Raw genomic sequence first — 27,611 nt, 5'->3', positions numbered from 1 at the left:
AGCACTGGCACAGGTTTCCTCGGGGAGGTTGTGAAGTCTCCATCCTTGGACCTATTAAAAATTCATCTGGACATGGTACTGGGAAACTGGCTCTAGATGCCCCTTCTTGAGCAGGAAGGTTGGACCAAATGACCTCCAATGGTCCCTTTCAACCTTCAACCATTCTGTGGTTCTGTAATTCTAAATCCCACTGCTGTGGTTTTTGAAAGCTGTAACGAAAGGTTTTCTTTTTAAAGCACCTTGATTACAACAGTTTCATGGGAATGGACACAATTGTAATGTCGTATGTGTGATAATGAATAACTCAGAAAAGTATTCCCAACACCCTCAGTGACTTTCTGTGTTTAGTACATAAATATTTACATAAATAATATGTGATGGCATTTAATATAACTGATAATAGGACTTCCATTTATTTAATAACTTTATAGCTTTATGTCTTTTTTTTTCTTTGAAAAGTAAAATAACTCATCATATGGAAAAATATCCTCCAATAAATGTAATCTTACAATAATACACCATGTTATGTGGAATACACCATGTTATTTGGAAACAGATGGAGTTTTCATTGAAAATGAGGCAAAGCTGCTTGAGCATTAAAACTAAGAACATGCACTTTATGATTTTTGAGAGATCTGAGCGTTAATTGAAGTATTTCCAAAAATTCTGGAAATGGAATGAAAGATTTCTTATAAACATCCATTAAAAAAAAAAAAAAAAAAAAAGCCAGCACACAGGCTAAGTAGATGTAGAGCCATCCCCATCTTTTAAGTTTTCCCATATTTTGCAAATTATGACTTTTTGGTTAACAAAGTTTGTTCATGCAGAAGAAACAGTGTTGCACATTTCCAGCAATATTGAATAAAGCAACTTACTGAATAATTCTGATATTTCTAATATAAAGAATATATTGTCAAACTAAGAGAGCTAGCTGCTGATGTAGGCTTCCAAATGCTAGTTATAATAAAATCTTTAATTTCCTGTGTTCTAGAAAATGCCTTTACCAGAAATAATAGACTAGACATAAACATTTTGTATGTGTTGTTTAGCCCTAGTAATATAAGATATAAACGTCAGTTCATTCTGAAATTATGCTTTTGATCACTTGATTGTGTGTATCAGTGTGCAATCTGTCATTAAAGGGTTTCTAAGTTGTTAAAGGTCTAGTTTCCTTGAAGGTTCTTCAGAGAACTTCTTGCCAGGAATTCTACTCACTATTTCTTCTAGAATGACAAAAGGGAGATGTTTGTGGCCCAGCAGATGAGGGAAATAGGCAGAGCTGAGATCGCTGCAGAGAGTCTTGATAGTCTGGCCTGAAATTTGAAATAACAGCTTCTGCCTTTTAGTGAAGAGGCTGATATATTTATTCATAGGGGGAAAAAGAAAAAGGCAGAAGGCAGTTGAACTTTCTGTCATACTAGTCTACATCTTTTTCTCCTTGCCAAATACATTTTCCTTTAATAGAAGAACAGTCACCCTACAAATTTTCCTTGCTTTCTCTTTAAGGGATTGGACTGTCATCAACTTACATGTATTTTTCTGGGTATCAAATTTTTATATAAGAATTTTGAATGAAAACTTAAAATATTCTTTGTTATGAGATGTTTGTAAGCCGCTCCATCTTGTGTTCTTGATATGTATTTATGGCTAATTGTGTTTGAAGTAATGCATAAAAAAGCCAAAGGCATATCCCTCCATGCAAAAGGATAGGTAAAGATGTCCCTGAAAGTAAGATTCCAGGTTAGTATATGCAATGAAATGTTCTGCAACCCAGCTATTGAGTGCAGTGTTGGAGTAGCTTGTTGTTCTGTAGTACTCGATTATGTCAGTGTCTGGATGGGTGACTTCTGGGTTTCATTTAATTGCTGCAGGGTGCAAAAGTGGAATACCTGAGAATTAGAGTTGAATGATGGTCCCAGTTTAGGATATCCTCAAAGAATTGCAAGCAATTGAGTTGGCACAAACTGATCATTTGCTGATGGACGCAGAACAGCTGAAGTCCACATGCAGAGCTGAAATCTGGCAGTAGTTCTTTGTTCATCTGTGGATATTTGAGGTCCTGCAGACTGTTTGAAAGTTCAGGACATTCACTTTGATGCCATTGCCAGGTTCTATCTTAAAAATATTGTGATCAACTGAAAATGTAGGGAGGAATTTAGCCTTGATAGGTTGAAAGTAATTAATCACATGGTCATTTTTTTAAGTTGGATTTGTGGTGTTGTGAGCAATTCAAAGCCAAAGGGGACAAGTCCTCACATCTTATGTACCAGTTCCTGAACTTTACCGCTGCGGGATCTTAGAGCTGTCAAACTCTTACCTGGACATAAGGGGCAACTTGGTCAAGCTCACAAATGAAAAATCCACAAAGAAGTATGAAGTGCAAAGACCCCAGGTAGTCTAGGTCAGGAACTGCAGATACAACAGTGTCTGCCAGCATACAGCCATCTCCCCTCGGGTAATTCATTCTTCTATGCATGCTTGTTCTGTGCTTGGTCTCTTGCCACAGCTGCCACTTGTGGTCCTTGCTGAAACAGTTCGTAGGCTCCCCCTGGCCTGAGCCCTGTGCCTTAACCTGTGGGGCCATTTTCCATGTAACTGTGTTTTTAGAGTGCCTGAGTTATCTTCAAATTCCTTGTTTCCCTTGGTGCCTTCATGGGGAATAGCGAGGTGTAGCCTGCTTGGGAGTTCCCTCTGATGAAAGGTGCTACAAGCACAAGCATCACATTTAACTAATGTGTTTTATGTGACTGTTGCTTAAGGAATGTATGTGGGTTTTAGTAAAGTGTAAGTGCTGAAATATATTGAGAGGGAGGAGAAGAAAAACAAAAACAGAAACATCCATTCTAGTGGGACATGGCTGAGCATCCAGCAGACATGTCTCTAGTTTGATAGGAAAGCATTATGTAATATTTGGAATCTGATTAAAAGAGAGAACTCTGAAATTGTAACAATTAATGAACGCTGCACATGATTTCCAATGTTATATTAGGTGTTAGCTAATATTTAGGTTAGGTTAATAAAATGTGAGAGAGGACTGAAAAGCTGATTACAATAACCCTATTGTTGGAGTATTTGCTGTTGTTTTGTGCTTTGTTGTCGACCACCTAAGCTGAGAGAAATCTCCTGGCTCCTATTTGTTTTCTTTTCCAGTGATATTGAGATTTCCCGAGCGCAGAGTCCAAAAGCTGTTGATGTACTTGCCAAGGAGATAGGATTGCTTACAGATGAAATTGAGATCTATGGCCAAACCAAAGCCAAAGTACGTTTGTCCCTGCTGGAAAGGTTAAAGAATCAACCAGATGGAAACTATGTTCTAGTTGCTGGGTAAGAATGCACAGTAATGACATTAATGTCCACCCTTTCCACTCATACTAATATAAACATGCAGCTTACACTTTTTTAATACACTGCACAAATAAGAACACCGAATGTCTTCATCTTTATGTTGTTCTTTTCTGACAGTGAGCCATTTCTGAAATTTTTTTGAAGTGACACAACTTTTCTTTCAAATGGTTCTTACTAAATTGAAGTATGATCATTTGTTCTAAGCTCCTTAAATGTTATTTTTTCTTACTGCTTTATCAGATTTTTAAATGTTTTACTTGAATATTTAAATCTGTGTGTATTGTGGCTGTTTATAAACAAACTTTACCAGAAGCTGCTCGCTAATCTGTTGATATTAACAATAAATACTTCTTTTATTGCAGAACAGATTACGAAGTTCAAAAAGACATGTTTTTTTCTCTGAAATGTAGACATGGCTCCAGGCAGGCTTATCCTGCTCTCTGTTCCCACGATTATAGCAGATGCTTTGCTCAGCAGGAATTATGTTGCTCTCTTCTGAAAAGCTTACAGGCTTTTTCTGCACTCAGTGATGCAACTTCTTTTCATCTACCTGGTTTGCTAAGTGGAAACCTCTAATTGTGAACAAACATGAAGTTTTTCATTAATATTTAAATTGCTTCTTATATTTTTAATTAATCTGTGTGGCTGCTTTTCTGTAAGTAAAACTAGTCAGGTTTAAAATATGCCTTTGGTCTGATCCAGAAGGAGAAGTCTTTTTCTACCTGCCTGGATCTAGCAATTTCACAGAGTAGTGTTTTGTAAATGCTTTAGTACCTTCCTTTGTGGACAACCTGGATTTCTGAGAAGGTGCTGATGGTAGACCTGATGCTGTTACAAAGCCGTGGCAGGCAAGTTACAAAGCTGAATAGAACGGTCATAGAAATCATTAAATATCTGGAGATGGTAGAAAACATGAGGGAAAGCCCCACTCAGGTGGATTTTAGTTCTGTGAGTTTGTATGCACTAGTGCTTATGTTTCTTCACACTGCTTTGCCTCACAGTTGTCTTCAAGGAAGGTATCTCAAGCGTTTGTGTGGATGCTGTTTAGTTGGCTCAGGAAAAAGTGTATATACAAGTGGAAGAAATGGGGAAGTTTTGGCTAGCAAGGTGAAAGGTTGACAACAAATAGAAAACTATCTTCTTACATTTATATAACGTGCATAAAGACCAAACCATGTTTCACAAATCCAATGGCTGGGTTTGGTACCTGATGAATTTGATTATGCAATATGTTGCTATTTGTAACTCTCTGAAGTCACTGCATGTTGTGGAGTGAGTAAAAATCCACATCTGTTGTGCTGGGACTGCCTGGGCAGAGTGGCTGCAATAGTGGGAAAATTCTCTTAGAGACCTCAAACTTTAACTTTGAAATATTGTACATGGAAAATATAAATATGTAACTTGTGTTTATGCGTTCTCAGCTGTTCCAGTTTGCTGACTGGACTGTAGCAGACAATGATTTTAAGTAGGGATCGACATCTGGTGGGGAAATGTTCAGAACAATGTAAACTGAGTATCACTCCAGTGTGGATATTGGAGAGTAAAAGAATATATTGGGTTATCTTCTTCATTGGCTCCCTGCCAAGCCAAGGTCAACCAAAACCTGCCATCTGAATCATTATGTTTGTTCACAATAACCAAAGTTTAGAAATTCTTTTAGAATGATGCAGTATAGGTCTTCAGAATAAGTTTTCAGTGCTTCAGAGGAAACATATATGGTATATATGCTTATACTTCAGGGCATTTGGTCTGATGGAAACATTTATTATGTCTGACGTGAACTTTTCATATGTGAAGAGAATGAAAAGCGTGTCTTGTGAATTCAACATGCTGCAAAGTCTCCAACATCCATCAATGATCCAGCCAGTGACATTTATGCCTGTAGTTCCACAATTGGGTTAAATATTTCATGATGACTAGGAATTATGAACATTTGCTGCAAATGCTTTTCTAGTTCCTGATATGCTAGAGCCCAGAATTGTTGTTCTGAATAGCAAAATGCAACCTGACAGACCTTTTTATCTCTAAGGATAGCTGTATTTATGACTTTTTTAGACGTTGCTACTAACTGGAAAGCTTATTTGCTCTTTCTCAATGCACACATATATGCCTAAATGCCTCATGCAATACATACTTTTTATGCTGAAAAATTGCAGTTCAATTTACAGATCCTGTCACCCCAAAATAGGGTGAAGGTGTAATTTCTTAATAGCTTTTTCATTTTCTTCTGTGTAGAAAATTCTGTTCACTTTCTTTCATTCTTACTGCTTTGTTTTGTTTATGTGTGATTTGTTATAGTGCTTGCAATTAAAGACACCTTGGGGTCAAAGGCACAAATTATCATGGAGTTATTAGCTCCTGGGCATCAAAAGCCTCTACAGAGGCTTTTAGTGTGCTGGAAAAAAACTATGTTGTGGGATGTGCTAACTCAAGCTGCTCCCCATTCACTGCAGTCTGAGCATGCAAATGAACAATGCTTGTCCATGACCTAGTAGCTAAGTTTGGTGCTTAGGGTAACTTAATCATTCATTCAAGTACGTAGATAGTGTCTTCATAAACACAATATGAAACTACACCTAAAATTTGTTCAACTCCATGTGTGTTCCAACATTTTGCTTTTAAATGTTCCAGTGCTGTGGCTTTTACCAGTTAATTTTGAACACTTGCTCACTTCAAAAATGCAAGCTGGAAGTAACATATTGTGGAAAAATTATGAAATATAGTGCTGCTTGTAGTAAGAAGTTTGTTGGATTTTGAACACTGGAAAATTAAAAATCAGTACTTTTCACTTAGCATTAACAGTGTAAGAAATGGGGAGAAATAAATACTAACTTAATGCTTGTACAAGTTGTACTATAGTAAACATCTTCAGGACTGAATTTTCAGATTTGGAATTGCATTTTACTTCTAACTGTACAGTATTGTGCATATTGGATTGCATTTTTGTTCACTGTATTTCTTGGGCTTCAAGGTGCTTAAACAAAAGAAAACAAAAGAAAAAAGGTAGCCAAAAAAAAAAGGATGTATACAGGGAAGAGTAAGTTGGAGAAATACCATTGATGCACTGAAACACCTGACAGACTAAAGCAAAGTCGTGGCTGAGACAGTTTGCCATGTATTCATCGTGTCATTGCACAGCTCCTGATTGGGATTGTCTTGGATGGATCTTCATCAGCTTTTGAGGGTTTGTAGTTGTGTATTCCTCACTCTGTGCAGGCTTTGTTCAGTCATTTTAGCTTCACAGTCATCACTGTGCATTTGCATCTGAAAGCTCCAGTTCCATTTTGAGGATGCCGCTGCAACGTTGTCATAATCTCAGCTCCATGAAGTGACAGGAGTTGCAACATTTATTTTGTCAGAAATTAATTTCTGCTGCTTGGCATCTCAGATGGGAGATGTATGTAGATGAGGTGATCATTTATGGGTACTTGATTACTTGACTGCCCTCCTTAGCTAGGTTTTACAGGTTTACATGTGGATCGCAGGGATGGTGAACTCATTAAGATCTTTGAAACTGCTGACTCTGATGACTTGAAGATAGGAAATTTGAAAGAGGAGAATTGTCACATATCCAGTAAAGCTCTTTCTGGAGTCCCAGTGGCCAGGGTAACTGTGAGGAGGTCACAGCTGGTGCAGTGTATCATCTCACTGTTTGTTTATTTTCTCTTTGGGAGACCTCATGTAGCTTTCCCACAGAAACAGCTCCGCTGTAAGCTAATACAAGGTTTCACAAACAAACTAAAAGTCTGCATATTCTTATCTTCTTTTTGATACACATAGAGAAGGCTTTCTAATGTTATGGAAAATTTATTTTGCCAAGGAGCTGGTGACTGCTTGGTAGGTAGCAAAATAAGAAGTTTTAAGGATGAAAATTGTTGGGGGGTTTCTGTGTTTAGATTGAAAACATACTAAAGACATTTGAAGAATGATGCGAGTCGGTGTAGAAGTCTCATGAAGTTCATAAAAAGTAACTGTATTTCAAAGGAGATTTTTTTTCCTAGATTTGCATAAGGTCAAAGCCCAGCACTGCACAATTTAGCTAAAGTTAGCTGTTGGCAATTGTAATTTTATACTCATGCGAGTGACTAAGTTGCAAGAGAGTAGGCTTAGTAGTGTAGCCAGCAAAAACATCTCAGTGTCTACAAAGCAGTTTAAGTGGATTATTTTATTTATAAAAACTGATCAAAGCAAACCAGGTAGAAAAGGGAAGATATTTAAAATACGTTTTCTAAGGAAATTATTGAATAGATATTTCTTTTAATTTCAGGTGGGGGGGGGCGTTTTGTGTTTGTTTGTTTATTTGTTTTTTAGTGTTTGAAACGGAGGTTCTGGTAATTCTTTAAACTAATAAATAATTGCTTAGCTCTTCAGTTTTATCCTGTAGTCTCCAGGTTGCTAGTGAGCCTCAGAGATACAAAAGTATCCTGCCAGGATGTTTCATGTAAGATGAGAAGTTGAGGATAGGACAAGGAATTGTCCAGACTAGTCTGGCTTCATTGAATAGTGTGATTGGCACAGTCCTTGTGTTTTGCTAATATTTTTAGGTAGAAAGAGACTGATAAGTCAACATCCTGGTTTTGACCTATTCCACCTGCTTCAGTGGATGAGGTTTCTTGGGGCATTCCACCCAAGTGCTGTAGACCTTTTATGGAAGTCCAGGTACTGGTTTTCTTCCTCTACCACAGTTGCCTTTAGACATGTTCAGCCTTTAGATATTCATCTGAATAACTCTAGTTCCAGGAAAACCAAGGATCTCAGGGCTTCTCAGAGGGGAAAAAGCAGATTGAAATGAACAAGTCAGTCTGAGGAACACATTGAAATTGCAGGCCCAGCAAGTTTAATGAAGTCAGGGTCCTGTCTGCAAAGACAGGTTTATTTACTACTGCAAGCCATTGTGTGCTTGCATGGGCACACTGGTGAAAATAAGCTTCCTCTGCTTCATTTTCACACCCACTTTGGTGGAGGCTGGTTTTCCTAGAGTGCCATATTCTTAGTAGGAATGTGGTTCATGCAGAGTATCTGTGCACTGGAGATTCAGCATGTCCAGAATCTGTACTCCCCAGTGTGGTCAGTGATCAGACTGTGATCAGTGGTGGGTTTCTCTTGCTGTTCACTGGAAAAAGGTCTTTCTCATAGAAAATTCCCAGTGCTTTCTGGCTAATTTTGCGTAGTCATTTTGGAATAGGTCACCAGAGCATTTTAGTCATGTGGCACTTGATTGTATCTCCTGCAACAGGTAGATACTGTTCTTCATGCAACGACCAACATGCCTTCTGACTGTACAATTGCCAATTCTGATTTCCTTTTCTTCACTGAATAGTAGGCTGCATCTTTGATTTTGCTCGTTTCCTAAGAGCTGTAAAGAATCCCTGTGGCACTGCATGCCAGATCAGCCTTCTACCATGTTTTGAGATGCATTTGAGTGAACAACCTAGTGATGGTGTCTCTGAATTCTCTCCAGTGTGAAATTTTGATGTCTGATGTTCCAAAAAAGAAGTAACCACCAACAGGAAGTACTGCAAATACAAATTGTGCTGTTAGCACTGCAGCTGTTGTGTGCACTGAGTTTTGGGGGCTTGTGGGAAGTCCTTCTACGCATCTCCTTGCGTTTGACAGTTTTACTGATGTTTTTATGCTGTATGAATTGTGATATGAGGATAGGAATATCTTGGGAAAATTACTAATTGGGAAAGGAAGTAATTCTAATTAGAGCTAGATGCTCTAGATGAAGTTTTGATGAGGTCACAGGATAAAGGTTGTTTTTTGACTCAGATGCATGTGAATACTTGCATTTCCTTGGGAATGAACATGAGTTCTGAACATCAGCTTCACTAAGGTACTTACTTCTCTGCAGGTAGTGAAGGCAGCAAAGATACGAGTGGTTACACATTGCCAAAAAGTAGGAGCTGTGTGAGATGAGTATGAGCAGAAAAAGACTGGGGCTTCCTTCCTTCTTTTGCCAGTAAGAAGGGGAAATGCTGTACCTGAAATGAATCACTTGAATGCATTTTGGAGATGCAAGGTGTTCATACTGTAAGTGATGGAAAAAAAAAAAAAAAAAAAAGGGGAAAAAGGGAGAAGCCCAACAACACTCCTGACTTTTTATACACATTGTAGAGAAATTTAGAAAAATATGCTGGAGAGCATCCCTTAAACTGCGAAGTCTCTCATTCACAGAGGACTGATAAAGTTTTCTACTTGCAAAGTCAGCTGTCATTGTTCTTTCATTAAAGGGACAAGAACAGAGTCTTTGTGTGGAGGTTTGAGTCTCTGACTCCAGAACAGTCTTCTCCTTTTCTGCTATCATAGTAAATTTCTTAAATAGAAGACACATGTATATTAGCATTCCAGCTTGAGCTAGGGGCTAACATTATGGTAGTATTTTTGTGGAGATAAAGTAATCTTACTGAGATTTGCTATACAAATATTCTTCATTGAAATGAAAAGCTGTAAGTTCCAATGTCCTTAGCCAGGCTGACTTTAACAAAGAATTTGATTAATCTTTTTTCTTGTTTTGCTAGAATAACTCCTACACCCCTAGGAGAGGGGAAAAGCACAGTCACAGTTGGTCTCGTTCAGGCACTTACTGCACACCTTAACATTAATTCCTTTGCTTGTCTGAGGCAACCTTCCCAAGGACCTACTTTTGGAGTTAAAGGTACATAATATTTGCAGACTTTATTACCTCTTACAGATTAAAAGGAAATATTGTGGGGGGTTTTGCCTTTTTTGTTTGTTTTGTTTTTTTGTTTGGTTTGGTTTGGTTTGGCTTTTTGTAGTTCTTTACTCACTTCACTAACTCAGTGGATTGTCTGAATGGTAGCAAATTGTATTTTTTTGATAATTCTACCTTAAAGATAAAGGTCTCTTGCACACGTCATCCCAGGCATATCTATGGTCATGTACTTAACATGTATTGATAATGTAAATAAAGCCCAAGCATAATGAAAGTCACAGGAATAAGTTCTGCATGAGGAGTTTTGTGTGAGTATATACCCTTCCAGCCCTTCCTCTGCTTGAAGACTCTCTAAAGATGTCTTTAACTGTTACTGTTTAATTCTTCCATGAGAAGGAGTCCACACATACTGATTTGAGATATCCAAGCTAAGGAAGTTGGCAGTTATGCATATGGTTCAGCTCTGTCTGCATCATACTTTTGGCAAGGTCTCAATCTCTTCTTTCTGTTCTTCTGAGTTGTCCCTCCTAATTGTGGTCTGCTGCCTTTTTGCCTACAAACCTTTTAAGAACCTGAGGGCCAGGTAAGAGTCAGCCAGAGTTCAAACCTGTCTACATTGCTGATAGGAAGTAATGCAGTCTCTTTTTTGCCATTTCTCAGCTGAGACTGGTGGCAAGCACTCCCCATCTGCTCTACTTTGCTTTGCTGAAGTTTAAGTTTGGTTTCAGCGGAAAAGCTGCTGGTGCTTGGTGCTTCTCAGCCAAGACTGGTGCATGTGAGTGCTTTACTCCTTCCACTCAACCTGTGTGTAGGCTACATCAGACTTCGTTGCCTGTGCCCTAGGAGGCAGTGGGGAAGGAGTGCTCAGGCAAGGGCCTGAAGTTTTTGTTCAGAAACAGTGCTTGCTCATGGCTGCTATGTCCTTTCCATCCAACAACTGCATGTGCATGACTGTGTTATAAATCTGGGCAGGAGCAGAGGGCCAGATACCTTTAGTATCTAGGGATAGTCTGGGCCAGCCATCATGTGTAGACTTTCCTTTCAGTTCAAGAATTCTCTTTTTACTGCTGAAAAGAGCCAGCAACTTTTAAGGAAATCTTGATCATTTGGGTGCATCATTGATCCCCTAAGATAAATCAAATACTGGAAAAAAAGTGTCACCAGCACTTTATGTTTCACTTTGCGTGTTTTAAGGGTGGTTAATTGTTTTTTTCTAAAATGAATGTGAGTTGTATGTGATTGTATATTTTCCTGTGTAGGTGGAGCAGCTGGTGGTGGATACGCTCAAGTGATTCCCATGGAGGAGGTGAGACAGTGGAGGAGGCAGCAAGTCCCTGTCCTTCTGGGATGTGGTGGGCAAGCTGAGGTGGCCAATATAACACTTGGTCGGTGGTAATGTTGGAAGTGGCCCTTGCCAAGGCCATGTGCCTTCTATGTGATGTTGAGGGGCTGTGGGATGGGTGTGCAAAGAGGTTTTGCAGACACTGCATAGGTTTGCAACATTGCAGCTTTCATGCAGGTGCCCTGGTTTTTAGCAAGGCTGATCCTCCTGTGGCACAGAGCCCCAGAATACTGTGGAGGGATGAATACCACCACTTTGGCTAGGCTGGTAAAAGGAGTATGATTTGGATCAAAACCAATGATGAAACACAGATGTCTGTCATGAAAAATTGATTTTCACAAGAGCTGGCTGCTGAGCAGCTGCATCCATGGGGATGGCCCTGCTGGCCCTGCCTGACCCAACCCCAGCCAGGAGCAGGCAGCCAGGGGACACTGGGGCAGCCCCAGCCCTGGGCATCTCCCTGGGGATGGTTCTGCAGGGCCGTGGTCTGGCAGATCTTTTGGGAGCTGAAGATCAACCCTATTGCAGCATTGCTGGGACAGGGGCTGATGGCCCAGGAGATGATGTGGGGCCCTGGGCCACGGGGGAGCCCTGGGGGTGCCAGGCAGGGACTGTCAGCAGGCTCTAGGCATGTGCCCAGGGGCTTCAGCACACTGTAGCTGACAGCAGTTTTGTGTTGCTTTGCAGAGCATGAAACACAAGCAGGTCTTCTGGGTGATGGGACACATAAGGGTAGCATTGGTATGCTCACACATATATTCAGAGTGTTTGTTTGGAAATGCATGGTGGTTTCAGCTCAGACAAGTCTAATTTAGACCTCACCAAAACCATTCTATGGCCTGAACCAGTGAAGCACCACCTTGAAAGGGAACAGCACTTAGTTATAGTTTTGATGCTGTCTCCCATGTATGATCACAGTCAAGGTGTCAGGTGCTGTCAGGTGCTGTCGGAGCCCCTTTGCAGTCAGTGCTGCAGTGCAACTAAAACTGACCTTCCACATCCTTCCATCAGATATATAAAAAAAAATATGGTACTTAGTTAGCACAAGTTCTAATCTAAATTGCTGATTTCTTTTTTTTTTTTTTTTTTTTTTTTTTCACAAAACTTAGTTGCACAGACTCCATATCAGCAAAACATACACCTGATCAGCTATGGGTTAGCAGAAAGCTGGCACACACCGCCAGAGCCAAGAGGCACAGTGTGTTACATGGGGACTCAGCAGAAATCATAGAATCATAGAGTGCGAGGTTGGAAGGGATCTCAAGGATCATCTGGTACAACCTTTCTAGGCAGGACAAGGTTTAGATGAGATGGCACAGCAGTTTGTCAAGCTGAGTCTTAGAAGTGTGCAGTGTTGGGTTCCCCAGCACTTCCCTGGGTGGAAGATTATTCCAATGTCTGACTAGTCTCACAGTGAAAAATTTTCTTCCAATGTTCAGTAGGGATCTCCCTAGGCATAACTTGTACCCGTTACCTCTTGTTTTTTACACGTGACTCCTTGTAAAAAGGAAATCTCCATCTATTTGGTAGCCACCCTTTCATACTGGAACATGGCAGTGAGGTCTTCCCTAAGCCTTCTTTTCTCCAGGCTGAACAAACCCAGTTCTTTCTGCATGTCTGGTCCAGGTCAAATAGTAAATATCAATGATAAGCTGATTTGTATTGATGATGTGGAAATGTAGCCATGGGCTTTTCATTCTGGGATAATCTAACAAACAATAAAGATGTATGGGGCTATGTTTCACTAAGCTATGGTAGTTTACTGTGTGATCAGGTGAAACCAAGTCCTTTGTATAACTTGGTGTATTTTCAGCATGATATAGTTAATCTGCACTGATAAATAACTAATCAGAGCCACAACCTCAGGGAGACAGCAGTAATTGTTTCCACTACTCTGAGATCAATAATTTGAGTTAAATGGTTTCTTATTTTTTAAAAAATCGTTTTCACCTTCTAGTTCAATCTTCATTTGACTGGAGACATTCATGCTATAACTGCTGCGAATAATTTGTTGGCTGCTGCTATTGATGCTAGGATCTTGCACGAAAACACTCAGTCTGATAAGGTGAGAATTATTTTCTTATATCCACATGGCATTTTTTTCTTTTCAGTTTTTCAATAAAATACATTTGAAGCCAAATGAGTTGATTAACTTTAATATTTTCACCATAATCTGTTTTTTGTTTTGTTTTTTTTTTAGTGAAACATAGGAACACAGTAATTTTGGTAATTGGATTTAGGCTGTTAAATCATAAGCATTGCTCAAATGTCTGCCACCTTCACAGACTTGTTTTTAAATGGTAACCAGAAGTCCACAGCTTAGGTGGCTGGGAAATTCCTACTGAAATGAGTCAAAATAAAATAAAATATTAGATTTTTAGCTAGTTCACGGTTGTAACATTTTCTTTCATTAACTTTTCATGTGTTTTTCCTAGGCTTTGTATAGTAGACTGGTTCCAGTAGTTAATGGCTTGAGAGGATTTTCAGCTATTCAGCTTTCCCGTCTGAGAGTAAGTTGTTAATGTAGTCTCTCCTCAGTTACATAAAAACATACTCTCTCCTCTCAAAACATACTCTCTTAAACAACTTGTTTAAAATTACTTGATGTATGGGATTGAGTTTGTATAAACCTCCCTCATGAATTTATGAAGTCCAGACTTTTTTCTAAAAGCATCCTTCTTGAAATAAAAAGATTTAAATCTGATAGTATTTTCATAACCAACATTTTTACTATTCTTTTATCCTGAAATAAATCAGTAATGTTTTTAAATGCTGCATCTTTCCTAATGAAATATTGAAGTTAGAGTTTTAAAAATACGATTCCTGTTATGGTAAAGTCATGTTTGAAAGCTCACATTCTTTCATTTTGCAATATTTTATGGTGTTGAAAGTATATTATAGCAAATACTCCTGGGGTTTTACAGATGTCTATTTGACAGTGTTCTTCCTTTTGAGGCTGAAGCTTATTTGTATGCATAGTACATTTTTGCATCCTATCTTGCTTTCTAAATGCTTCCACATGAGCTTCCTTTACAATTCATGTATAAATAACCTATCTGGATTTGAGGCTGACATTCTCCTTAGTAGCTAGAGCAACACAGTCCACCAGCATTGGGAAGGAGAATGAGCCCCTTGAATATGAACATTAAGGCCAACTTCAGTCTTCTGCTTCCAGTTCCATGTTTGTTGTAGTCTTTTGAGTCCTGACCAGTGTTACTCTGGAGTCTCCAGGTGTCAGTGGATAGCTGCCAGGTGCATGTTTGGAATTGTGGGGAGGAAAGGAGGATGGAGGCAACATCAGCTTCTGCTTGGAGAGAAGAAAAAAAGAGTTTCTCATAAGATTTTAAGCTTTGTGCTGCTCATTTGAATGACAGTAAACTATGATGTGAATGATGCCTCCTTGCCTCTGCGGCAGAGTAAAACTCAGCCTTTTCCATAAGAATTTTGAAGTATATTGATTTTGTCCTTGTTTACACTGTCTGTAAGGTAACAGGTAAGGGAAGAAGGGAATTGTTTTGATTATTCATAAAACTACTTCTGCAATTGAAACTGATTTCTTTCTCTTCACATAAGCTGTGACTGAGTAAGAAAAGTTTACTGATTTATTATATTGAATTTTTATTGCATTATTTTGCTGTGAATTACTTTTTGTGTGATTTCTTATGCCGTAAAAAAATCAAATGTAAAAAGATGCATGGTTTGAATTTGTAGTTACAGAAGATTCCATACCAATTTCTTTTTTTCAAACTCCTTGTCTAAACCTCAGGAGCTACCTTCCTCATTCTGCTGTTCCTCAGCATTTTTCTCTTTTTTCCAGTAATTCTAGCCTAAGACCTCCCTACCTTGCCTCCTTTCTTTAACTGCTTCTGTCCCAGTCTTTCTTTGTCTCCTTTTCCATCTCAGCTCTCTGTCCTTACTCCCTCCCATCTGCATTCAGATCAGTCATCTTTTTTCTTCCTACTTAGATCCAGTATAAATAATGTTGAGACCCTGGGAGGGATAGGCTGTTTTCTTTGCAGTCTCACTTCCCAGCCCTCCTTGTAGCAGTTGAAAATTATAAAAATGGTTGGAGAGTTTTCTGTTAACTCTCTGTGTCAGAAACTACAGGCGTAGTTTTCAACAGCTTTTTGCATTTCTGAGTACAGTGGGAAATGCCCCAGTGCTTGCATCTGGATTTGAAAATATTCCCTCACAGTCTGAGAAACACAAAAAAGGAGCATAGTGAAAATAATTCTAATACTCTCAGAATTATGTCCCCAGCTTTCTAGAAATAACTGTTGGTTCAAACAGGGAAGTCACTGTAGATTTCTTTGAGTATTTTTAGGCTTTTGGATTTACTTTATTTTTAGTCCTGAGGTGTAAGCATATTGGTTAATTCACTGAGAAATGTTTTCTGATGTTAGAAAATAATTAAGATTTTTTTTACAATATAGGACTACAATTCTTAAACACACTTTCCTGGTCCATTTTTATGTAGATTGACTTAGGAAAAAAAAAAAAAAAAGGTAAAAAGGTTTGGAGCTGCTGAGATAGTATTTACAAACCAGGAAGCCAGTGGCTCATTCATTTTAAGTGACTGAGTTTATGAATGATGGGCTCAAAGCAGAAGTTCATACAAAACAACACATGGGTCTTTCAAATATTTCCACAAGCTAGAGCAAGCAGATAATTATCTTTTTATCAGTAATTGGTAATGTTGAATTTTCTTTTTGGTTTACATTGAGTTCCTTCTGTGTAAGAAAGAGATTGTTAGTTTCATGTTCTATGAGTATTTATCCTTTCTGTAGCACTTCTACCTCTACATTTTCCCCTGTTTTAGTTACAAGTGGTTTTAGTTACCTTTTGAAGCATTTCTTTAATTTCTTTGTATGTAGAGGCTGGGAATCAACAAGACCGATCCTGGGACTTTAACAGAAGAGGAGATCAACAAATTTGTGCGCCTGGATATTGACCCATCTACCATAACATGGCAAAGAGGTATATCATCAGAAATCCTTGCTTCAGCTTGGATTTAATTTTAACATTTCAAATTTGCTTAATTTTACCAGAATCAGAGCAGTTTCTGCTCTCTGACTGTAAAAACAACCCATTTGCAAGCAGGGGGTGTGGGCATGTAACAAATTTGGGTGCATTATGTTGCTCTAAACTTGGTCAAATCACTTTAGTAACTTGTGAGACTGCTGATATTCTGAAAGATAAGTTGCTCTGACAATTTTAAGGCACCCTGTCTCTCTCTCACATTAGATAATTATGGTTTGAATTTATTTGTACTTCACTTGATTTTGGTGCCTCATCCTCCCCAGTTCAGCAACCTGGGTAGCTCAGATACTGAATTAGACTTAGGGATTCTGTGTTTTTCCTATTTTTAAAGTATACTAAGTTGTTTGCTTTGTTAAAAAGAGGTGAAAGATGTGATATGGTTTGAACTATGCCAAGCAAACCAATATCCACTCTCACACCCTTAGACAACTCCCTTCTGCATTCTAGTGCTGGGTTAAATTTCACTGTTTATCTCAACTTCTGTGTTTTTCTTTTTATTTGTCAAGCAAATAAACTCTGTATAAAAGTTTGGGCTAAATTCCATCAGACTGTATCTTCTTCTTAAGCTCTCAAACACCAGATTTGGTTATTAGTTCAAAATAATTGTTAAATGGAATGTATTGTGATGCCCAGAGAAATAAGGTGAATCTGTTGAGAAGTGGAGTCTTGCTTTACTGAGCCCTTTGTGTGGATGTCATCTCAGGCTTGTGATATTTTTGTCAAGATAGTACCGGGGGATGTGGCATAAGATGTTTTTTATTAGTCACACAGTGTGTCTGGAAGAGATCTGTATTGAGATGAAGGAGTAATACAAATATTTAGTGTAATGTGACTCATCATGGGCTTGGGAGGAGGCAACATTTCTCAACAGCTGTTAACCTCAAGTGAGTTATTTAATTTATCTCAAACAATGTTAGTGAAACTTGTATTCCACACAGTTCCAGATTATGTACATATCGTAAGCATTAAGGAAAAAAAATTGGTTTTAGGAATATTTTAGATAACTTGGAAAATGTTTTGTTTGTGACTGTTTCTGCAATCCATATGTCAGTGAAGCTTGTAATATACCAGGGAATTTGTAGAGCAGAAGAGAAAGCTATCAAGTCTAAAAAATTAATTTTAGCCAGGACCTGTTTCTTTTCAAGTGTCACAAGCTTAAAGTTCATTGTCATCTTATACTAACTTGAGCAAGTAAAACATACTGAGAAGAAGGAAAGCTTCTGCCTACTTCTCCTTGTATTCAGATCCTATTCAGATCTTTAGGGTTTAAGGAAGCAGACATATTAAACCTAACATTTGATTGAATTTAAGCTTTCCTGAAACATTTTCTTTCGGTAAGGAAGAGGAAAAAATTGTAAAAGGAAAAGTTGGTTTTGTGGCAAAAGCAACTAGTTCTTACTTTACTACTTCTACGTGCATCTATTGGAATCTACCTGGAGAACAAATCCTGACCATGGGGAGAAAGCCACTGTATCCCAGTGCCTAGAAGGAGTCACAGGGATAGTTATAACTTCATGGTAAGCTTGTTTAGGCTACATGATTTCACTAGAAAGAACCATGTAAAAAGCAGACCACTGGCTGTCCAGACTGCTGGGATGGCAACTTCCTTGTCTCAGCAGTGCCTGGGTAGGCAGGAAAGACATTTAGGTCTGCTTGAGACTGCCTGTGAGACTGAAATTCCTAAGTGGAGAAGGGCTGGGTTTCTGCTTGAGATATCAGCTTGCCATATGGCTTCACAGTGGCATATGGTACCACAGCTTGGTACAAGGCTACTGCTTCCATGTACTGGGTTCTGTTCTGCAATTTCTGCCAGTACCATAGTATTTTAGAGCACAACTGTGTATAAATAGAAACCAAATTGAGTTAGCCAAATCTGTGTTGCTCCATCCCTTAAATGGAATTCCTGAGGAAATTAGGGGCCTAAGTATCATGTAGTGGGAAGAAGGCATGTATGGTATTTACAACAGTCCCATGAGAAACACTCAAGAGAGGGAAGTGGCTTGAAATCCTGCTTTTCTCCCAGCTCGCTCGCATCCCTGAAGTGGGGTTGTGTAGGACTGATTCAAAGTCCCTCTTGGATGATTATGTCATCCTTTTCCATACTGACTGAGTTCTTCATCTCCAAAATCAGCAGGAAAAGTAAGAGGAGGTAATCTCAGTTATGTCCAATACACACAACTTATTTGAAGATTCCTTGGTTCTCTGTCTCTAAATGAACAGGACTCAGTTCTGTATCTAGCAGAAGACTGACTTGATTGCCAAGCTACAGACTAGGCTGTTCAGGAGTACTTCCCACTGTTTCTTTTAGGGTTGATGCAAATAGAAACATTTATAGAGGTAGCTTAGTTTTGCATTCTATAGGGACTGCCATTCCTGGGAAGGACAGGTCTTGGAGTTCAGTCTCTTTTCCTAAGAAACAGCAACATCCTCCTAATGTTTCTTCTAAGATCCTGATGAATTCTCAGCAGATGAGAAATCTCTTCATTTATTCTTAGTCCTTCCTTTTGGTTCCTACAAAGGCACATTTGAAGTTGAATATTGTCAGTGCAAGACTGGAGAACTTGGCTTGCTATGATGGTTAATGAAGTTAGCAAGTCCACAGGTTTGGACACAAGATTGCAGTACCAGAAGTGTTTGAGAAATCCAATTGTCTGAAATCAAAGTTGTGTTGAACAGCAGCAGATGGTTGGTCTTGGCAGTTGAAGAAAAAGTTTCACTTGAATGCTGTGCAGCTGAATGTGGAGTTAGTTACTGTGATGTGCAAGAAAGTGACTTGTCTGAAAGAACCCATCTGACAGTATAATCACCCTTTAAAATAGAAACAGACCAAGTTTAACCTACATCATGCACTTTATGATCAATTCTTAATAAGTCAATGATGCAGCAAATCATTTGAGGTCTGAGGTGCATTGTATCTACAAAGAGATTTTTCTTATGTAGGTAAAATATTAATTTGCATGTTAGAATATTAAGAATCTTTTAGCTTCAGATACTGTTCAGAGATACTGTATTTGAGGTATTTCAACCTTTCATCTAATGTTATCAAGTAGAAGAGGGAAACCAAGTCAGTGCTAATGCTAACGTTCGGGAGCACCGTTGTCTGGTTACACTGGTCAAGTGGATGAATCTTCCTTGAGTCACAGCAGGTATACCTTGAAAAATATCCAGCTCTCTGAGGCCTTTTTAACATGTTTTGCTTTTACTGTTTCCTTATTTCAGTGGTGGATACAAATGACAGATTCCTGCGCAAAATAACAGTTGGGCAGGCAAATACAGAGAAAGGATTTGTTCGTCAGGTATGTAAAGGCAGGTAATCTATCTCACTCTGGATAGACTTTGTTTTAGAGGCTGAGAGATATTTTTTCAATTCTTTCAGAATGTTTCTTTGAAATGTAATGCTAACATCTGTTGTTGTTGTTGTACTGTATTCTTGCAGGGAAACTTATTGCATTTGTCTGAAATTGCAGAAACAGAAACCAATGCATATTGCACAATGTGTTGAAAGCACTTGAAAAAAAAGCATGTTAGGGATTTAGCATTGTCATCCTATTATTATTATAAAAGATGCCCTTGTGCCCTCATAAGCTTAATATGTGTGATTTTTCTTACTTTTTTTTAAGTTCATAAAATAATTTATGTATTAGCTATGTAATTTACGTGGAATTTAATGTTAAAAAATTGAGTCATGGTATTGGGCTCATTGGTGAGGACTGAAAATGACCATTAGCTTTTTATTCAAAGTTTTCATTTCCTTATCGTGCATCTCAGCTTTGTGATCTACATTGTAAGAACTTTGAGCATGTGCCTAACATGGGCTTGAAAGGATAGTTCAGAAAATGAGCATGTGTATATTTGCAGTAATTTAAAAACCTAACCTACATTACTGTATGAAAGCTTCTGGAAGTTTATTAAAGAATTTACTGATAAATCGAAAGCCAGCCTTTTCCAGCACTGTTTGAACAAGTGTTCTGGGTGTTGTATGAATAAATCCATTTCTGAAACTATGGAGTGTGGAACAGCAATGCCAGGTGGAGCATTGTAATGATGTGGAGTTGCTCCTAATTCCGAGATGCTGTAATCTAACACTCTGGAACATGAAATTCATGAGGTTCTGACTATTTTGAGGTGAAGCAAACAGAAATTGTGGTAGAGATAAGACTGTCATTCATTTTGGAAATAATGTCTTTAATTTTAGTTTGTAATTTCAGATATCTTCTAGGCTTTGTGCGTAAATACACAAAAAATAGTGCTAATGTTTTTTCTCAGTTCAGCAGGTGAAACAGTCAAATTGGAGAGAACTTTAGAGAGAAATCATAGAATGGTTGGGGTTGGAAGGGACCTTAATGATGACCTAGTTCTAACCCCACTACCATGATTGGGTATATTTTCCATTAGAAATGCGTGCTTGGTTTGGTTTTGAACACACACAGCAGATCTGTCTATAACTGTTCTGTCTATAACTTACAGAAAACTCACTATTACTTCATAATTTCTGATAAGGGGCTGAAGTTACAAGATGCTGTATTTAGTACAGATGCCATCAACACTTGAAATGTTTTCCAGTGTTTAGATTTGTTTTGATGACTCAGTGTGATTATTAGCTTTGAGCCAGGTTCTGCCAGCATTTTTGTGCAGCATTTTACACTAATCATTCTGCTGAGTCAAATATGGGTTGTTTTATTATGGACTACTGGTTGACATATGGCTGTCAAATGTTGCCTCTCTACTGTTTTGGCTAAAATGACCTTTGATGTATTCAATGTTGATATGTTGGATATAATGGCACATCCACTAACATTTTAACATGGACTTGGTGACTCGAGAAACAGAGAACACTTAGTAAAACTCATTTCAGAGCTAATCCAGAGAAAACAGGACTTCATAGTTAACAGATGCGTTTCATAAATATTTGGAGTGATGTTCTAGCACTTTTAAAATCAATGACACCTGTGTAAAATGGCAGAACACAGCAGGCGGAAAAGTCTCCATTTTAATGAACAGGGATGCTGTGGTTTCTAAAGAGTATTATGTGACTGATGCCCTTGATCCTGCAATTGAATCCATGTGGGTGGATCCTTTCATCAATAGAGAGCTGTGATTTTACAGCTAAGGCTTCCGTCAGCACTTCATAGGTATATGAAGGTTATTAGAGTTAAAATAGCACCTGCTACCACAGTCTTTTATGCCCGTTTTTTCAATTAAATATTGTGTCACTCTTTAAGAATCTATCTGGGATTGCTTTTCCTGTCCTGTTGAGTTACATAGCAACAATGATAATAATTTATTTTTTGGAATGGTGATAAACAACCTGATAAAGGTAGGTAATATTCCAGTATACAAGTTGGGCATAGATTTTTCAGGCTTATTTCCTGTCCTACATATGCTGCAATGACATACCAGGGACATTCTTAACTTCGGAAAAGATAAAGGCATCCATGTCATCTCAACACTAGTGGTGTTCATTGTGTACCCAGCTATTCTATAGAATATATATATATATATATATATATATATACCCACCTATATCTGTGTTGTAAATGCAGCATTTCATTTGAATCCCTATGCTGAAAATCTCAAGAACAGGGTTTTTTTCTGTTTGTTTGTTTTCTGTGGTGTATATTCCTCTGTGCCCAATGCAGAAGAGTGCTTGGTTATCTTCAGAAGTTTGGACATATGTGCAGGAATGTAGAGGTCAGCCTGAATAGGGTTGCTCTGGATTGTAGCTGTCAAGACAGTACCTACAAGCCTCTGATATCAGTCAGTATCAGATGGGATACATCTGGTAGAGATCTAACACAGAGAAAGTCCTGGAGACTTTTTTTTTTTTTTTTTACATAGATAGCAGTAGGATGTCAATGACCAAGTTTTTGTCTAGAATATAATTGCTGGAGATGGAGAGATTACTAAAGAAGCTGAACTTCTTGTTCACTCCCAACATTGCATTCCAATCACAGAATACATTAGTGACTTTGCCTTTCTTCTCTGTTTATGTTTGGCCAACATGGGGCCTGCGTTTTATTAATAGTAAAATAGTACAAATACTACTAATGTATACTGCAAGCTCCTAAAGAAAAGTAACAGCCACAGCTTGTGTTGTGTTGAAGTACTGTGCAATTGCTTTCCTACAGGAGCAAAAGAACTGATGCCACATGTTGCTGCTGTTTAGGGTTTTTTTGTTTTGTTTTTTTTTTTGAATGTGCATTTTTACTCATTTAAAGAAAAAGAGGCATATATATATTTTACATTTCCGTAGGTCAAGCGCAAACCTAGCAGCAGACTCTAAATTTGAGCTGATTTAGAAAAAGAGTGATCAAATGTAACAAGAATGTTTTTGAAACAAGAATAAAAAACTTTTGGACAGTGTTAGAGAAAAAAAAAACCAACAAAACCACAGTGCTGTGCTCATGCCAGCAAAGTTTCGAACACATCTGGTGATTTTCTTTTTTGCCGCATAAAAAAATTCTTGGTCCTTCAGAGAGCTTCTGCTAAGGATAATGTGAGCCAAGGGGCTCTAAGCACTCTACAAGACTGGTTCCCAAGTAAATTAAGTGTAACAGAGAACATTAATGAGGGAATATAAACAAAGTGTTTGAAGTTACTGTGGTCTGAGTAATCTCAAAAGCTGTGGGTTACAATTTAGGACTTGTTTGAACTGCAGTGTGAAATCTGTCTTTCCTGAGCCTATGCTGGACAATTCCCTGTGAGTATTTGACCTGACTTTGGTTTCGTTCATAATTCTCATTTGTGTTTTACAGGCTCAGTTTGATATCGCTGTTGCAAGTGAAATTATGGCCATACTGGCACTTACCACCAGCCTGCAAGATATGAAGGAGAGGCTAGGGAAAATGGTGGTGGCTAATGACAAGAAGGGAGAACCTGTAACAGCAGAGGATTTGGTATGTTCAGTGCTGTAGACCTGTGAATAACCTCTGATGTGTTTGCTTTGCCTATTGAAGCCTTAGAAAGGCAGGTGTATGCCAAGGATTTTGCTTTGAACAGCACAGTCAGATATCAAAAAAAGACCATCTTCTGGGCCAAAACTTGCTCACAATGAGAACAAGATGTAGAACTCATTTTTCCAACTCTCTGGTAACATCTGGTTCAGGAAGTATCTGGTCTTCATAACCTACTTGGATGGGTTTTTTTGCAATTCTTAAGACAACAAGTTTGGTGCTGCAGAGAGTCAGAGCAGAGGCTCCTATTTGAGAGCACTGGTAACATTTGCTACTGTACTTGGAAAGTGTCCTCAAATGTCACAACGATAGCTACCATATGAATGCTTATACCACTAAATCAGAATGGAAACCTGATATTCTTAATTCATAGGTTGCTGATAGTGCTGGGGACAGGGTTACCTCTTCACATCGTCAAGTCTTTTTCTTCCTTACCTTCATTAGTTACTTGCTGTTTCATCATTCCCTATTTTGGCTTTTGGAAGAAGTCAATATGTTCTTTATAGCAAATCGTTGCCCTTACAACCAGGCTGTCAGTCAGTACACAGTGTTTGGGAGCTCACATTGTTTGTGTATGGCAGGTTCTGCTGTAGCCAGAAGCTACCAGTTAACTTCTGCAATCCAATTGTATGCCCGGAGTAGGCTCACTGTAGTTGGCACTAGTTTACTGTAACATTACATTACTTAAATTCTGAAGCCTCATTGCCAAATTAAGTTCATATATTGCAGATTGACAGCGCACCCTTAATTCAATAAATATAATAATGTTTTGCTTTCATGCTTTTATGTCATCTCGATATATCCTTACAGCACCTGTGATATATCTTGGAGCTTGGAGCTGTGCTTTCATGCCACCCTGCTCTTAAGGACTGCCCATACCACAAAGGCTATGTGTGGCTTTTCCTGTTTGTCCCTTTTATGTGGACCTCTGCACAAATTTACTTCAGTTTTAGAATGAGCAGAGGAACCAGCGTCCTGCCTTGCCAGCAAAGACAGCAAATTCATGAGCCAGGAATACCTTCAGATCCTTAATGTATTCCAGTTCAATAAAGAAATGAAAACATACTATCTAGCTTGCCTGAATTAAAGATTGAACTTAAGATAAAGGTACCAAAATTTCTAAATACAGTCATTAGAATTCAAAGCAAATCAGATTCTTCCAATTATGCGGGAGACATGAAGAACTGCATGTATTATTCTAGCTGTTGAAGTTTTGTTTTTAATTTTCAGTAGTATAACTTTGTCTTTGCCAAACAGAGGGGGTTGGGGGATGACTTACCTTTTAATGCATGTGCAAAAACTTTAAATAATTCAGTGTCAGAGTTAAAACTACATGTGAAATATGTAATTTTAATCCTGATGCTACTTTTGTATGAACGTACTTTTATGTATTAATATTTCAAAATATTTAGCCTGTCTTCAACCACTTAATGCTAAATTGCTCTAGTGAATAAAAGCAGTTGTTCATCTATAGTTGCTCTGTGGAAATAAAATGTTAGGTCTAAAATTATGAACACTGCACAAAGAACTTTGAAATTTTTCCACTCAGCCCCTCAAATGGAAGTAGTGTTCAGCAAAAGGTCTGTTACTAATTTTTTTTTTTTTTTTTTTGCCTTCTTTTAAACAAACTTCCTATATTTAGTGCCTCAATCATCTGACAGTGTCACTTGTGCTGAACGTGTTTCTGTAGTTCTTCTTTAAAGCAGCGTTCTATATTATAGAGCAAAAGAATGCCCAGAAAAGAAAATTCATCACAGCATCAAGAATATGTATTATGACCAACTGTAACTATGCTGCTGAATTCTTTTTCTTCTGGAGGTTCTCTTCTTATCACACACAGGCAGGATTTGGATGTGTATCATGATTGTGAAGTGCAGAAACTCCTACCTCCTGTGTTGCAGTGTGTTACACTCTGAGAGTAACTGAGATAAGAACTATGGGAAGGATAGAAAGATCATTTCCTGGTTAAGGCAGAAAAGTGACTTTTCAGAGAGTTAAATTCTATTCTTGTGTTCTTCACAAAAGTTACATGTGATGCTGTGTCCATACAGACTGATTCTTACAGTACATGAAGAGTTGCCCATTCCTCAGTCTGGCTTGATACCCAGGAGCTGAACAGCTGAAATCAATGAAAAGAGTGAAACACCATCAAGAATTTTGAACCAGGAGAAATTATTTTATATTGTCTCAGGTTGAGCATCTAAAATTGATGAATACTTTTGAGTTTGATCCTAGTGTGTGTTGGTTTCTCTTTTGAAAACAGGAACAAGTGTTCATTTCTGCAGACTTAATATTGGTCAAGAATTCAGATGCCATGGTGTTGGGATTTAAACAATGTCAAAAAAAAGTAAATTAGTAGTGAATTTTCTTGCTGTTTTCTTTGATGTAGTACAGTTGTTATACCCTAAGCTGTAAGCACACCACACATTGCAGATAAAGCTTTATGAGCAGGATGGGGCAAGGGCAAGCATTCACTAATGAATATCTGTGGACTGTAATTTTTATTTTTGTAAGGTCTATACCTTGACCAAATCTTAAGATGTGGTAAGAGGCTAGATGTGAAGCCATTCTCCTCCTGAATTTTCATCCATCTGAGAGTCAGAGAGGAGGTAAAGCTTTATAGCTCAGAAAGGAAAGATATCAAGGCAACTGGACATAGGGAAAACAACATATGTGGTTTCCAAATACTCTTAATCCAAGAACAGTTCAATCATTTTGGCATTTCATAAAAAGTTTGGTTGTTTTCATAAAGCAAAATCAAATTTCAAAGCTTGAACCTACCACAGTCACTTGGCATGGGACATTATAGCCCAAAGAACTGCAATTGCATATATTTTTAACAAGTTTTAAAGGTAGCTTTATCATAAGTACTTCACAACCTGAATAATGGGTGGTAGTCAGTCCTACCTGTCACTTAAAAAAACCCCTGGGGCTCATGTTTTAATACACTATCCAGATTGAATTTATGCAAATCTAAATGTTTGACAATGGAATCTACATGAAACAAACCCACTAAATTCCTCTTTGAAATTTGTTTCCAGATGTACACAAAATATACTTCACAAGAACACAATCACCCTTAATTTTGACTTTGTATGCAATATATTTATAATAATACAATAGTAAAACCTAAAATACACATTGGCAGATACAAACCAGATGCAGAGGCAGGCTAGGAGTAATAGAAAGAAGATAAATTGAATATTTCATGAAATGAGAAAACTCCTTCCACAAGAATAATGGATTAAATGTCTATCCTCTGTAATGGAAAATACAGAAGTCTTTGCCAAAATGTGGTCCCCATTGTGCAGTATTTTAAATACTGAATTGCTTTTTGCCTTTACGGTGTAGTGGAATTTTGATGGACATGTGACACGTCTTTCTGTGAAATGAAATGGGTATGTATGCCCTAGATCAGTATTTCAGCAGATATGAAAAATATTAAATAAGTATGTCACTATTTTTCTAAATGACTTCTTCTTAGCCTACTTTCTGTGCCATGCTGTTAGATTTCAATAATTCCAGGAACAAAAAAACCTGCTTAATATTTACTTTTATAAATGATCTGTCAGATTAATATATTTTGCTCTCTGATTCTTCAGAAACATTGTGTACATACTTCACTTTAAACCCAAGTGGTTGCAGTGCTCAGCTTGTGGTTTAAGGTTTCATTTTTTACAGAACTGATATTGCAGAAAAAATTTTGTTTGAGACTCTAGTTTTAAATGAAGGGATGTTACAGGTACTTCACTTTTTTCATATCAAGAAAAGGGTTTTTCTCTGCCTTTCAATCTGTGTAACTCTTAATATCACAGTACTTAATCATCTTCCATGTTATGTGGTGCTGGCTTTCATTTCCACTCTTACTAGACTTAAGAGGGTGCTCCACTTGAAGTGACTTTGAAAGCATTTCAGTTTTTCATCTAACTTTGCCTTTCCTGTGTGTAATTTATTTTGTGCGCTATGACCTTGCAGTTCTGAGGAGCACACCTGCCTCAGTGGCTGGGGGAGAGTTGGAAAGAGTATTATTTTCCAGAAGGGAACCCAGGAGAGTTGGGTGTCCATATACATTTGATTTGGAGTCCTAATTCTTTCTGCTGACAATGAATTAGAGGAAAGCTAATGACCTTTGGTCTCTAACACTCTAATTGGTGTGTATGTCTCTAAACCTCTAATTCTTTGATAAAAAATTTATCTACCTTCTCTGAATTGGAGATCTGGTTCCTTAAATAGATTTGAAAATCAGGTCCAGGAC

General features: G+C 38.1%; 1 protein-coding gene across 1 annotated transcript in view; it reads left to right on the top strand.

The window, feature by feature from the left end:
* The window catches only part of MTHFD1L (methylenetetrahydrofolate dehydrogenase (NADP+ dependent) 1 like), a 147,613-nt gene that overhangs the window by 24,001 nt on the left and 96,001 nt on the right, over positions 1-27,611 (top strand). Inside the window, exons 10-17 of the mRNA XM_008496933.2 lie at positions 3,151-3,324; positions 9,867-10,003; positions 11,281-11,327; positions 13,321-13,428; positions 13,799-13,873; positions 16,238-16,340; positions 19,623-19,699; positions 23,159-23,299. Of these exons, the coding sequence (XP_008495155.1) occupies positions 3,151-3,324; positions 9,867-10,003; positions 11,281-11,327; positions 13,321-13,428; positions 13,799-13,873; positions 16,238-16,340; positions 19,623-19,699; positions 23,159-23,299 (862 nt within the window). The remainder of the gene's footprint in view (positions 1-3,150; positions 3,325-9,866; positions 10,004-11,280; positions 11,328-13,320; positions 13,429-13,798; positions 13,874-16,237; positions 16,341-19,622; positions 19,700-23,158; positions 23,300-27,611) is intronic.

This window comes from Calypte anna, chromosome 3, assembly GCF_003957555.1.
Source record: "Calypte anna isolate BGI_N300 chromosome 3, bCalAnn1_v1.p, whole genome shotgun sequence".
In the NCBI taxonomy this organism is placed as follows: Eukaryota; Metazoa; Chordata; class Aves; order Apodiformes; family Trochilidae; genus Calypte; species Calypte anna.
Note: the sequence above shows the minus strand (reverse complement) of the source record. Positions and strands in the feature narration are given on the sequence as shown.